The sequence below is a fragment of the Mus caroli genome, chromosome X (assembly GCF_900094665.2).
Source record: "Mus caroli chromosome X, CAROLI_EIJ_v1.1, whole genome shotgun sequence".
NCBI lineage: Eukaryota > Metazoa > Chordata > Mammalia > Rodentia > Muridae > Mus > Mus caroli.
Genome location: NC_034589.1, coordinates 105,890,745 through 105,905,097, shown reverse-complemented (window position 1 = coordinate 105,905,097; position 14,353 = coordinate 105,890,745). Strand labels below are relative to the sequence as shown.

The 14,353-nt window shown below is 38.1% G+C and overlaps 1 protein-coding gene across 5 annotated transcripts in view; it reads right to left on the bottom strand.

The window, feature by feature from the left end:
- Positions 1 to 10,874, bottom strand: part of Znf711 (zinc finger protein 711) — a 32,910-nt gene extending 22,036 nt beyond the window's left edge. For 2 of the 5 annotated variants that reach the window (XM_029472920.1, XM_029472924.1), the window contains exons 1-4: positions 10,495 to 10,703; positions 8,624 to 8,742; positions 7,490 to 7,743; positions 7,032 to 7,136 (exon numbers count right to left, since the gene is read on the bottom strand). In XM_029472920.1, coding sequence (XP_029328780.1) covers positions 7,032 to 7,110 — 79 coding nt within the window. In that variant the 5' untranslated portion in view covers positions 7,111 to 7,136; positions 7,490 to 7,743; positions 8,624 to 8,742; positions 10,495 to 10,703. Of the gene's footprint in view, positions 1 to 7,031; positions 7,137 to 7,484; positions 7,744 to 8,623; positions 8,743 to 10,494 lie in introns of all 5 variants that reach the window. The other 3 variants (XM_029472922.1, XM_029472921.1, XM_021153289.2) reach the window with 3 other exon arrangements.
- Between the last annotated feature and the right edge of the window lie 3,479 nt (positions 10,875 to 14,353).

Sequence of the window (14,353 nt, the reverse complement as noted above, 5' to 3'; positions counted from 1 at the left end):
AAGTAGTCAAGGTTGACCTTGAATTCATGATTGGCCTGACTTTGCCTCAGGAGTTCTGGAATTACAGGCACATGCCAGCACACCCAACATCCCTTTTTGCTATTCTAAATCTCTCTTAAATCACTCTTAAATTTTTACCAAAATTGTAAATTACATCAAAAGAACATAACAATAGACATGGCAAAATGGCACAAGGCCTCACCCCTACACAAGGAGCTACAGGCAAACTAAGGAATATTCACAGCATGGGAGAGAAATAGTCTTCCTCAGAAAAGAGCACACCAATTGCTTATCCAATACCAAACAGTTCTGAAAATATATATAACAAGTAATATTACAGAGACTTAGCAGGTTATATTTAGGAATATATATGCATGAAAATATTTAGAAATATATATCAATGAAAAAAAGAGGTCATGAATTTGAAAGACAGCAAGGAAGGATGTATGACAGGGTTTGAAGAGAGGAAAGGGACGACAAATAATGTAATTATATTATAATCTCAAAAAATAAAAGACATAACTATAACCCTACAAAATTAATAGACAAAGAGGATATGTATCACCTGGGGGGTAGAGAGAGGGAGGGACCTGGGTGGTAGAAGGGAGAGGAGGGGGAAAAGGGGAACATCAGGTATTGGGGGCAACAGGAGTGAAGCCCCAAGGGCCAGCAGAATGAATGGAAACAAGCAACCTCAGAGTTGGGGGGGGGACCTTCTAGGATGTACCAGGGACCTGGAAGATAAGAGACTTTCAGGACTCAAAGAAAGGGACCTTAGATGAAATGTCCTACAGTGTGGCGGGTTGGGGGGGGGACTTATAGAGCCCATCTCCAGTAGAAAGACAGGTGGAGGGATGGGGTTGCCATCCCACAGTCAAAAACTCTGGTCCAGAATTGTTCCTGCCTAAAAGAACTGCAGGAACAAAAATGTAGAAGAGCTCAAAGGAAAGGAGGTCCAGTGACAGGCCCAAATTGGGATCCATCTCAAGGGGAGGCTCCAAGACCTGACACTATTGCTGAGGCTATGACATCCTTGCAGACAGAGGCCTAGCATGACTGCCTTCAGAGAGGCCCATCAAGCAGCTGACTGAGACAGAAGCAGATATTTACACCCAGCCAATGGACTGAAGTCTGGAACCCCTGTGGTTGGATTGGGGAAAGTCTGGAAGAAGCTGAGGAGGAGGGCAACCCCATAGGAAGACCAGCAGTCTCAACTAACCTGGACCCTTGAGATCTCTCAGACACTGAGCCACCAACCAGACAGCATACACTAGCTGATATGAGACCCTCAACACATATACAGCAGATTACTGCCAGGTCTGGCCTCAAAGAGGCACCTAACCCTCAAAAGACTTGAAGCTCCAGGGAGTGGGGAGACCTGGTAGCATGGAGTGGGGTTGGGTGGGGACATCGTCTTGGAGGCAGGGGAGTAGGAATGGGTTGAGGAACTATCTGAGGGTGGAATGGTAGGAGGATAATGACTGGACTGCAAAAAAGGATTAAAGATAATTTTTTAAAAAATTACTCTTTGTCATTTATTACTCCAGAAAATTAAGAGATAGACACAGAGTAGGGTTTCAGATCTTGCATTTATCCAGACTGGAAATGGTAGCTTTAGCAAAGAAAATTAAATATTAAGCCTATTAAATTCCTAATGATGGAATTCTCTATATGTATTTGCTAAGATTATTATTTCATAAAAAATATTTTCACAAATCAATGGCTTGATAATCAAGAAATCACAATTATTTCAGGGTCTGGTTGGAGATGAGTTTGATTTCTGATCAGCTAGTGGGTTCTGACAGAAGGATAGAATAATGCTAGTGTTGCCTTCTGCTCGGATTAACCTGGCCCAGCTGATTCTAAGAAAATAAAAGAAACTATTCCAAGTTCACCTAGAGTAGGTCAAATTCAATCAAACCTAAAGCAAAATGAACCATCAATATTCTTTTTTACCCTGAGTATATTTCTTAAAGCTGAGACAACTCATCTTAAAGAACCTAGACCAAGAACTAAGGAGCACAGCAGAATATTACCAAATTACTCAGACTAAAAAAATCCATAATTTTTATTTTTTATCAGTTAAACTGTTTTACTTTGTTAAATTGCAAAACAAATTCAGTTGTATATGAGTTGTAATTCCTTTAAAATGTCATTTATTCAGATACATGAGTAATATTTATTATGCACTAATAATGATCAAGCAACCTTATGCTGGGTATGTGAGGGAGCACATATATACATATATATAATATTAAATATTTAATCCTCATTTAATCCTCAAAATAAGTGTATTTCCTCCATTTTATATATGAAGAAAACATATTATCCTTTAAAAAATGTATGCATTATTGTTGTGTATATAAAATTGGAGAAAACCCCAGAGAAGAACTTTTTGGAGTTTGTTGTCTCCTTTAGCCTTTATGTGAATTCCAGGAATTGAAGTCAGGCTGTTGTTAGGCAAGCACTTCACCTGCTATACCATCTCGCTAGCCCCCAGAAACTACATTTTAGATAAGTTAGCTGTATTCATTCTTTGACTCGGAGTTGTAGGGTTTTTTTTTCCTTCTTCTTCTACTCACCTAGGAGCATAAAGTTTCTTTTCTTACCCTAGATAAGTTTTAAAAGAGAGACTTTATAAAATTAAGCAAATACAGTATTAGTATAATAATATTTTGTGAAGAATTTTAAAATCCTCAGATAAAAACTTATTAAATATTATTAAAAACTTATTTAAATATTTTTAAATTTATTAAGCAACACCTAATAGCATAAAGAATTTATCTTATTAGTTAAAAAATTACAATTGATAAACATTCATCTTTCAAATGTGAACCAATGAGATAAACGTAGCAACAAAGACTAAATCCTGACTTGAAGTATTTTCCATTTTATGAAAAGTATTTGTTCAAATGTTATCTGGCACTCCACTAGAGTGATAGCAAAAAATGTGCTTCTTAACACTGTTTTCTTGGACCACTATCTAAGGTCATTTTGCTATTTAAGTTTCAAACCAACACTGCTTTGCAACACTAAAATCCCAAACAACTATAAAAGTCAATGCCACTGACTGTAAGTACAATCACTTTACTCAAACATCAGCAAAAATATTATATGAGACATAAAATTTAAAAAATTGAAATCTCAACCATCCTTCTAAAGAAATTGATCTAATAACCTCTAAATTAGTTCTTCTAATTTTCTATAAAATATCAATCCCATAGTATCAATGGGGAACCTTACAGAATTTGGAGACCTTATAACACAGTCTATTTACATGGCTGTGTACCCAAACTTCTATAATTTATAACTTCCAAGAATTAAAAATCTATTTACTAAGGACAGATGGAAACCTAGCATATTTTAGGAAAGCACCATCACAAACCAAATCCAAGAGTAAACTTTGCTCTATTAGCAATTCTTGATTTCACTATAATTCAGAAAAACAATCTTACCACAGTATAAAAATTCAGTTTGCACTGATTTATATACATCGATATAAGAAATCACAAAATGGATCCTAAAAAAAAATCATCATTTCAAAAACACAACTAAGTAGTTCAGTCTTGAATAGGCATCTAACAACAAGAAAAAGTACCTCTCTACTTTTTACTGACATAAATAGATTTAATTACTCCATTAATTCACTTTAAAAGAAAACTTCAAATAACTATGACAATGCCAACCAAAATTAGTAGTTCTCGAACTTTCCCATCTTCTTAATCCTTCCTTAAACAACAGTAGTTATACAAAATGAATTTTCCATAATATATTATATGTATTTTTAGATATTACATAGCTATATAAAACATTATATAGCTAAATCACATGTAAATATGTGAAAATGACCCCCAAGCTCTGATAGTTTCAAGTATGCCTTGGCATAATGACACATGCCTCAAAGGGAATAAGCCTAAAAAAAAAGTTTCAAGTCAAACACAAAATTGATCTAAAACACTGAAGTATTTCAACAACTCAAATATTTACTAATAGGGTAGTAAACAAAATATGATTATAAACCATGAAACTGTGTTAAAGTAAAAGCTATGCATGAAAAGCCATATATTACATGATTGTACTTATAAGAATTGTTTAGAATAGGTGAATCTATAAATTGAATTACTGGTTATTAAGGACTGGTTGAAAAAAAGATGGGTTAATAACTAATAATATATATGAGACTTTATTTCATATATATTTTTTAAATTATAATTTTTATTATAAGATGTTTTTGTAAAATATGACTGCATAATTCTCTAATTGTACCAAAATCTGGAATTATAAACTTTAAAATAGGGTCTGAAGAGATGACTCAGTGGTTTAGAATGCCTGCTGCTCTTCCATAGAATCTGAGTTCAGTTACAGAATCTACTTTAGGTGGCCTTTTTTCTACCTGTAACTTCAGCTCCAAGGGATCTAACACCCTCTTTTCTGGCTTTCACATATATCAGCATAAATGTGGCACACGCATACACGCATACACACACACACACTCACACACACACACGTAAATTAAAATAACTTCCTTAAAAACAAACTTTAAAAGGAGTGAATAGTATGGCAACTGAATTATATCTCAATGAAAAGAAATACCCCCTAGAGCTGTGTCTCTAGCTGCATATGTAGCAGAGGATGGCCTAGTGGGCCATCAATGGGAGGAGAGGCCCTTGGTCTTGCAAAGATCATATGCCCCAGTACAGGGGAATGCCAGGGCCAGGAAGCAGGAGTGGGTGGGTTGGGGAGCAGGGCAGGGGAGGGAATAGGTGGCTTTGGGGATAGCATTTGAAATGTAAATAAAGAAAATATCTAATAAAAATGCCTTTAAAAAAAAGAAATACACACACACACACACACACACACGTGTTTTTGTAAAATATGACTGCATAATTCTCTAATTGTGCCAAAATCTGGAATTATAAACTTTAAAATAGGGTCTGAAGAGATGACTCAGTGGTTTGTGTGTGTGTGTGTGTGTGTGTGTGTGTGTGTGTGTATTGCAATATGTAGCAAGTAAAAGGAAATAAAATATTACATAAAGGGAAACCTCAATGTATTGAAGAGGTCTCAAATTTGACATTTAAAATAAAACCTTTACTATATTAAAATTCAAGTATCTGTCTATTCTAAAACCTAAGTAGTAACCTAACTGGCTCTAGCAGTCTAAACCCTATCAACTCTCCAGCCAAGAATTTTAAGAACAACAACAAAAATTGTCTTAATCTTGTAATTCTTCCTGTCACCCTTTTTCATGCCTGTGATTTAAACATGATAGAAGAATTTAAAGGATTAATTTTAGCTCACAGTCTCAGAGATTTCAGCCTGTTTCCATTGCTCTGTGCCTGAAGTGTGAGGCTGAATGCCATGGCAGGGAGCATGAAACAGAGCAAAGCAGCTAACCTCATGGAGAAAAGGAAGCAGAAGGAAACTACGCCCATGGTAGCAGGCATTCTCCATTCTTCCTATGTTATTGCATGTCCTAAGGCCCTGTGTTGGATGGTAATGCTCATGTGTAAACTGGATCTTTCATCCCACTCAATCCTCTGTAAAAACACACTAACAGATATACACAAGCATGTGCTTTTGATAACCTCTAAAAATCCTCTCAAACCAGTCACGTCACCAACAAAGATTAATTATCACAATCGTGTACTCTTTTAACCCACCCGAAATCATTTCTAAATCATTCATAAACAACAAAACTCACTCATCTTTTAGGAGAATAAATCCACAACTCCTTCATATAACACCTTAAAAATCATCTCAAGCCTTACTAAATTCAACCTTAAAGGTACCCAACTGTATTAATCTGACAAATGTTAATCATAGAAGAGGACCTTAAGTGTTAGCTCAACCTCTTCAATATAAAATTTTATTAGTACTACAGCCAATAACATCACTGTCAAGATAAGAATACGTTCCTCTAATTCTTATTACTGTGAACCTTAAACTAGTGCAGCAAATGGCATATTACACCACGCTGAGAACAGTAGCATCATTTTCTTAATTCATCCAAGTATTACTAGTTCTACTCCCCCATCATTGATTTCAGCTTCACCAACTCCACATCAACCTGTGTCCTTCTCACACCAATTTATCATTTCTATTTTCATTTATTCCTATCTTGTCTTCAATTCTTAATATCCCATCCCTGCCTCTTTTAATTTGGGTACCTCTATCTCCTCTAAAACTCACACCAAGCTTCCCAAAATTTAGTTTACTTTCTTAAAAAAAAAAAAAACCTATTAACGTAGTCTTAATATATTCATCAAATGTTTAGTCTCTTAAGGCTACTAAAAATGAGCATAAAAGTAAGGAGTCTTTTATTAGGAGAAAAAATTAAAAAGTGGGCTGCAGAAATTGCTCAGTCGATAAGAGTGCTTGCTCTTAGAGGACCTGAGTTCAGTTCTAAGCACCCATGTCAGACAGTTCACAGAAATCCATAACCCTGGCCCCAAGAGATTCAATGACTGCTTATGGACTGTTTGGGTAGCTACACAAGTGTGACACAAACATACAAGCATACATACATACAGACAGACACAGATACATACACACATACATACATAAATAAACAAAAATTCTTTTTAAAAAGAAGTGTATTCTATTGGTAATAACCTTGAGGAAATGATATCTGAACATGATTTCTAAGTATATGATTCATTTTTATCATTTTCTAATTCCAAATTTTTGTATTGACAGAGCACAACGTTTTAGTTTTGTGAACAATGTAACTTAGTATGATTTAACATTTTCTGCATCTGAAAACTAACATATACTATCACATGATATAATTAAGCACTTATGCATAGCTTTCCATTGCTACTAAAATACTACTTTTATATTCAAAGTCTTTATTTCAACCTTTTCACAAAGTATATAACCTTAAATAGGTTGTTTATATATGCCGTTAAGAAAATACACCGTACATTTTATTTTCCAAGTTAAAAATTCATTGTAATTCTAATTCCTTGGTTTATTTTTAATATGTTCTTACTTTGCAATAAGTAAGTACAACAAAGAAAATGCTTTACCAAAATCCTGCATAATCATGGTATGAGCCATTCTAGCATCTGAAGTGTGCAATCCAAGACTTCCACCACCTGAATCCATCCTTAGCAAAGCTCATTCACATGTATCTGTAAAACAAATGGTTTGGAAAAGGTTTAAATGCATTTATTTCAAGTTAGTTGTTTTGAGAAAAAGACAATAGAAAATATGCCTTTCAACCAGGTATGCAAAGCTCATTACAGAAGAAAAGAAACATTCCAAACTGCTTAGATGCTTTATGTGAGAGCCATACATAAAAGGGGTAGGTGGAAGTAAAGCCAAGATAACAGAAAATAAGGCACAGTTATGGTAATGAGCCATATGAGGAATATGACTAATAAACAAGCAAAAGAACAACATTGCAAGACTGGGGTCCAGTTAAAATATACTTAATAAAGAAAAAGATGATGACAGATTAATAGTTGTGATATGTATACATTACTAGAGGACTCAGGTGTCTAGCATTAGTGAATTTCATCCAGTAGCTCTGATCCATTTCTTCCAGAACCAGATCAGCCCTGCAGCGGAGCTCTGCAGATATTGTATTCACCTCTGGTTCCTGGGGTTCTACTTATAATGCAAAATGTTCTATCACAAGTTTCCCCGGAGTTCTTTGAACCAGTAGGGACTTCTGGCCTCACTCTACTACATTCTCTTGTCTCACAGTTTTGAGGACTCATGAAACATGACTGCTTCCTAAATATGGTAAAGATAAGATCAATCACATACAAATATTTAGAACAGTACACTGATATTTTTCAGTAATGTTACTAAAATAATGCTATTCTCATGGAAATTTTTAAATAGCCGATGAACCCCTTTCATTTCCTATATCAGGACAACCAAGCAATATGCAACAGAAAGCCAGAGGTTGTCACTCAATATATTACTTATAATTGCATATCAGATGTGCATTGCCCTAGCAACAAAAGATTCTAACCAAACAATAGAAAAGGTGTGTTTTTTAAAGGTATTTATCTTATTGTTACTCAGAAGTGTTTGTTATATTGACCCATATCACACAAAGGTATGCCCTTAATGAAAAATTTAGAACAATGACACAAAAACAAAAACTAAGTTCTTAAGCACAAGGGTATGTGGCTAAGCTTTTCCCCCATGCTGTAAAGCAACAGCTACCCAACAGGCTGAACAATCTCCGAGTTCTCTTTATTAGACATTTGAGCTGTATACTTTGGACACAAAAATATGCTCTATAAGTGGATAATTATGTCTAAGTACCAAAATAATTAGGTAAATTGTGTGAGAGCAAAATTATTGGAGGAGACTTCTTAGCTGTATTTTGCCTTTCTTTCAAATTAGTATACTTTCTGGCTTGCTCTTATCCAAGATGAGGACAAAAGGCCAATGGAGTTCACCATAAATTACCTATATATCCATATATTTAAATAAAAATACCATAAGGATTTATTTTGACACTTACAACTACACTATGTGGACTACAATTTTATCAGTTGCTTCCTTTATCAGATAACTAACACAACAGTTATAAATGGCACTCTATGGTTTAACTTTTTATGTAATTACTTAAGAAAAGAATAAGTAATTTCTTAATCACCTTTTACAAGTAGATTGAAGAAAATGAAGATTTCCTTAAGGATTATAAAGTAAATTTTGCAAAATTTCTTATTTTTTTCCTTCAAAACAATTCATTTTCTTTGGGAAAACGGTCTTTACCTATTATGGAAATAGAAATTAGAAGACATTTTTAAACAGTCTCTTACACAACTTAAGAATGTTTTTCTTTACTTTTCAACTTGTAAGGTGAGATTTCAAAAAGCTCACATGCTCAAGCCTGTGTTTATCTAAAAAGCAGCCAAAGGGATGCCACTAGACATCCCCCCAAATAACTACTACAATACAAAATATTATTACATTTAGCCTTCAACTGCTTGACTAAGTCCAAATCTTCTTTAAATTGGGTTTTTAAAAACACCTTATTTTGGAAAGTAAAGAACAAGAGCAAGGTTTGTCTTTGCCAAATCCTCACAGAAAAATCTGCCTTAGCACTCAATGAAGTATAAAGATTACAACATACAAGGGAAGTATTATGGAAAGTAACACACTGTTCGAATAGCAAAGAAATAAAGTGGAATACTTTTTCACATATAGCAAGTTTCAATAAGATCAATAACAAATAATGTAAGGGAACAGCAGTATGGTATTTAATAACCAATAGATAGCTAAGGTTCTCAGCCTTCTCAAGAGTACCACAGATGCGTATCGAACCGAGATAAACCACGCAAGTACACTTCAAGTAAACACCCTTCTATCAATGCACGGGAAGCAGAAAACACAAAAATCAAATTTTACTCTCCCATGTCTCTTCTAAACAGCTCGCTGGGGAGCGAGCTTCTCCGTGCTGTCAACGGGGCGAGGGATAGAAGAGAAATGATGCTAAGGCAGCTGGGCAAGAGAATGGGGAAAGTAGTATTTGCGGAGATAGACAAAGGAGCCCTGGCAAGTAGCAATATTGCAGCTTTGGACGCTGCACTCTTCCCGCAGAAGTCTCCCTTTCCCACGACCGTGCCAAGTTTCAATCATTTCCAGCAGAACGCACACACGTGCCCTCTCCGCTGTCGCCCAGCCGACTGATGTTCCAGCGAACAAGAACAAGAGAGCCGGCGAGCCGGCGAGCGTTCACAGCGGAGCGCCGAGACCCAGCCTAGGAGGCGTCCCCCGCGGCGCCCACCCTGCTCACCCGCGGCGCAGCGGTCACCGGCGCTGCCCCCGCCCCGCGGCGCCCGCCGGCCGGCTCACCGCCCCTCGCTCCGGCGGCCCCGCCGTACGTGGGAGCCGGCCACCAGGCAAAATGGTGGTGATGGGGCTGAGGCGACGGTGGCCGCACTCGGCACCCCCCCAAAACACACAGCCCGGCTCTGACGGCACCGGAGCTCCGCTCCTGTCCTCTGCCCGGCCCCGGGGCCACTTGAGCGGCAGATCCTGCTAGCCCTCGGGCGTGCCGCCGAAGGCTCCGTCAACCGCCGCCCCGCCGCGCGCGAGCGGCTGCAACGACGTGGGGCGCGGGCGAGAGGAACATGGAGGGGGTGGGGGCTGGGGGGTCGCCGAGAGAAAATGCCAAGGGGACGCCGCACTCTCCACCGTTTTGTTTTCCGCCATTTTCCTGTCACCCTAAACCACCGACGGACACAACGACGGCTCTGGCTTCCCCGGGGGGCTCCGAGCGAGGGGAGCAGGGGGCTGACTGAGGAGGGGGACCCTCACTTGCCAACCTTTCCCTGGCCTCCGCCGTCCGAGGAGGAGGAAGCCAGGGCTCCGGAGGCAGAGGTGAAGCTCGGGGACTAGACGCCACTTCCATTGTTCCCTTCGCCCTCCCCGAGACGCTGGGTGGGAGCCTCTCCCCTCCCAGAAACACGCTGAGCGTGGCAGAGCCGCCGCTCCCGAGTTGCTGCTCAGGAGTCCCCTTACCTGTCACCGCCGCCGCGGGGCTGCAACCGCCACCGCCTTCCCGGCCACCAGGCAGTCGGAGGCCACGCTCTCAACTGCCGCGGGGGGCGGCAGCCGTGGACCTGGAAGGTCCTGGCGTTCGTTCGGGATTCCGAGGTTCCGCAGCCCGAGCCAATCACGAGCTACTCTGCGTCTGCGAGGCGCGCCGCCTCGTCCCGCTTTATAGCGCTCCTACATGCTGAGGTTGCATTACGTCACGCTACCCTTGCTGCAGGGTAGGGGGCCAAAGGGGGAGCGCGCGCACGCGCGCGCCACGCCGACCGTGGAGCCCGCGCTGGGTTCGTGCTAGGAGACCCCGCGGACTCGCAGCCAAGGCTGCGCCGCCGGTGGAGTCCGAGTGCGCAAGCTCCGATCTTGGGACGTCCCTGAGGAGTTTCCGTGGGAAGATTTTGGTTTCCAGGTTTCCCAATTGGGATAAGGAGAAAGAGGGCAAAGCGCAATGACCACTCGCTGAACCTCTAATAGATATTAGATGTCATTTAAAACTCTCTCTCTCTCTCCCTCTCTCTCTCTCTCTCTCTCTCTCTCTCTCTCTCTCTCTCTCTCTCATACATATTACTTGTCATTTAAAACTCGCTCTGTGTGGGTCTGTGTGCACATCCCACCCTGGAAACCACGGAGGAATTTTCAGTCCACCGATATGATTTGCAGGTTCCCTCCATTCACCCCTTCATTACTTTTATAATGGAGATAATTTGACAAAGAAAGTTTTAAAACGCAGAATAAAAAGGTAGACAGGGGAACTAAATGAAATGAACACTAAATAATTCCAGAATATGACACTTTTAGCTTCTGTCTGCATAAAGTAAAAAGGTGGAAAAATTTGGCGATATGCAAGAAAAAATGATGAACTGTGACAGAAAAGGAGGTATGAACTAGGTTGCAATTTTAACTTGTCTTATGTTCTGAGAATTAAGCCTTATTATATGATCACTCTATAGCACTATTTAAACAAGGATGATGGAGGGGTAACTCATAATTGTTGAGTAAATATTTTTTAAAGATGGTTTTGTTCTAGATAATTGTGATCATTTCTCCAGTTACCTAGAACTATATACCTCTAGAGAGTTTTTAGATATCTAGAAAGATATGACACTTTTAAGTACTGTCTGACCAGGAGGCTGGAGGAAGAGGAGAAGGAGAAGGAGGAAGAGGAGGAAAAAGCGGAAGAAGAAAATGGTATTTGTCCATGTCTAGATTTGACTTATGGACCATGATTTGCCCATCCGTTTAGCTGTCTTTACACTTCTGTTTTCTTTCCTAGATGAAGAAAGTTTTTTTTTTTTTTTGAATGTATACAATGGCTTATTTCTGTATTTAATACTTTGCCAAATACTGCTTAATGGTCTTTTCCTGTGACAATTCCAACTGAATATTTAGAAGAAACTTGGAAAGAAAGTGTAGTTTTGTGTGTGTGTGTGTGTGTGTGTGTGTGTGTGTGTATGAGAGAGAGAGAGAGAGAGAGAGAGAGAGAGAGAGAGAGAGAGAGAGAGAGAGCCTTGTGAATGGCAGCACTCTGATAGATAATTTTGAAATACTTCAAATCTATCTTTGCTCCTCTTTCCTTAAACATCTGGCCAATCAAAATGTCAGGAGAATTCTACCTCCTTAACATCTGTAGAACTCTCCCCATTTCTAACAAGATCCTTTGTTCCAATTCACATCCCATCTCCTTTGCATTACTATGACACTATGCTAAGCAATCCTTTTGTGTCTGTTTAGTCATGACATTTCAAAATTTCAAGCCAGAAAAAAAAAAGTACAGAATTGAGTCTCCACACTCCATTCTCACTTGGTGCTCTCAGCAAGTGAGATTATTGTCGTGTTCTTCTGATTTGTTTCTCTTTCATATAACCCAATTTAATGAAATAAAAAATAAATCTAATCAAATCAAAACATAAAAGATACTCATTTAAAGGAGAAAAGTGACTACCACATGGAATAAAAAAGCATAAAGGAGAGTTTTTGTGATGTTTTCAAAAATATTAAATGTTACTTATATGTTGATAGTTTAGTGCCTTTACAGTTTCATACTAGCTCCAATAATATAACTAGAACCAATAATATAATCAGGTTCTATAAATTCTATAATTCTATACTGTGCTTTGCTATGTAGATTGTCCAATTCACTCCCACTGATTTCTTCAATAACCTCAGCCAACTAATAGTGAATTGCTACGGTACATTTAGAAATCAAATATTTCTGTCTCCTTTTTTAAAATGATTCTGCAGTCACAGTTTGTCATCAGCTATATTCCCTTTAAACTAAATCTCGTGTATGAACTGTATTCCTCTTCTTTCTTTCTTTCTTTCACTGTAACCTAGGCAACTCCCACAGAATAATACAAAATGAATGAACATAAGCAAATTCTGGGTCAACTAGAACACTTTACAAATAATTACTGTCATGCACTGTCAACATTCATATTTCTATTTCTATTTACAAACATGTTGACACTAGATAATACTGTTTTAATTGTTCTGGGATGATTTGAAACAAGAGTCAGAATTCATTTGTAAATTATATAGTAGTACCCAATGTGCTGTGCATAATAAAATATCTTGGTACTTAAAGTGATGGGTGGAGTGAGTCATCTCATACAGACAATAGGGCAAGCCACATCCAATATGCCACTGCAGTCTTATTCATGTATGAACTACAATTTAGTTTCATCAAAAATATAATGTGATATTAAATTAATGCTCTTAGTTCAATAAGATTTTTATTTGTTCTCTGAATTGCATATACACAAAAAACCCAAAGAATGTATTTCTATATTGCTTTAGATTTGTTCATGTTTAACTGACATTAGCATAAACCTAAATTAACACTGAATAATACCACTCTCCTACAAAATAATTTAGAATGAAAACTATAAATTATACATAAAAGTTAAAAACTATCCTCCACAAATGGTACCAGGAAACCTTGGGGGAAATAGCTAATTACAGGTAACAGGAAATTAAGAAGAAGAGGTTCTGTCAGTGTGTTATAATAAAGAGGAAACTTTCAAAGACTAATATGTTCATGTCAAAAGTACACAAAAGCTACCAAACATAATATATGTCATTGATAGAAACATATTAAATAAAAAATTTTCTAAGTTGTCTTGATCTTAAAAGAGATCTACTCACAAGCATAAACTTCAATGGAAGCTATTTTTCTTGCATCCATAGAATACCAACTTACATATTTTGAAAATAAACAATCAAGAGAAAATAAATCAACCATTTACTTTTACCATAGAAATTATTTCAACACAACAAAGTATCCCTAGTATGATCAGAGAAATATTTTCTTGCAAGAAAACAATAAATGTAGAATAATCAGCATTTTCAAATTTTTGAAGTAACAACTGACCAAAGCAATATCAGCAATGAACCAGAGAAATGTTTAACAGACTGAGTCAGAGATAGGATATGCCCAACTATGAAGAGAACATCACAGAAAAGAAAGGAGACTTAAGAGAGCAGTGGAGTGACAGAGAGTGAGTGAGAGAGACAGAGACAGAGACAGAGAGACAGAGAGAGAGGAGGCAGTTTTCCTGGAACAGTTTTACAAGGAGAGGTGAGCCAAAGAATGAGAAGGACCTAGAAAATTAAAACAAGTTGCCAGGGCTAGTTGGAGGCCAAGCAGATCAATAATTCTGAAGCCAAGAGAAGTCAGTTTGAATCAGTCAGCTTGAAGAGGAATTTTGAGTCAAAACACCCAGTTTTGTCTTAACTCCATCTCCCTGCCCTATCTCCACTTGATCCTCCTGTTCCTGAAAGGAAATAAAACTTGAGACCTGTGATTCATGTAATGTATGTCAAATAGCCC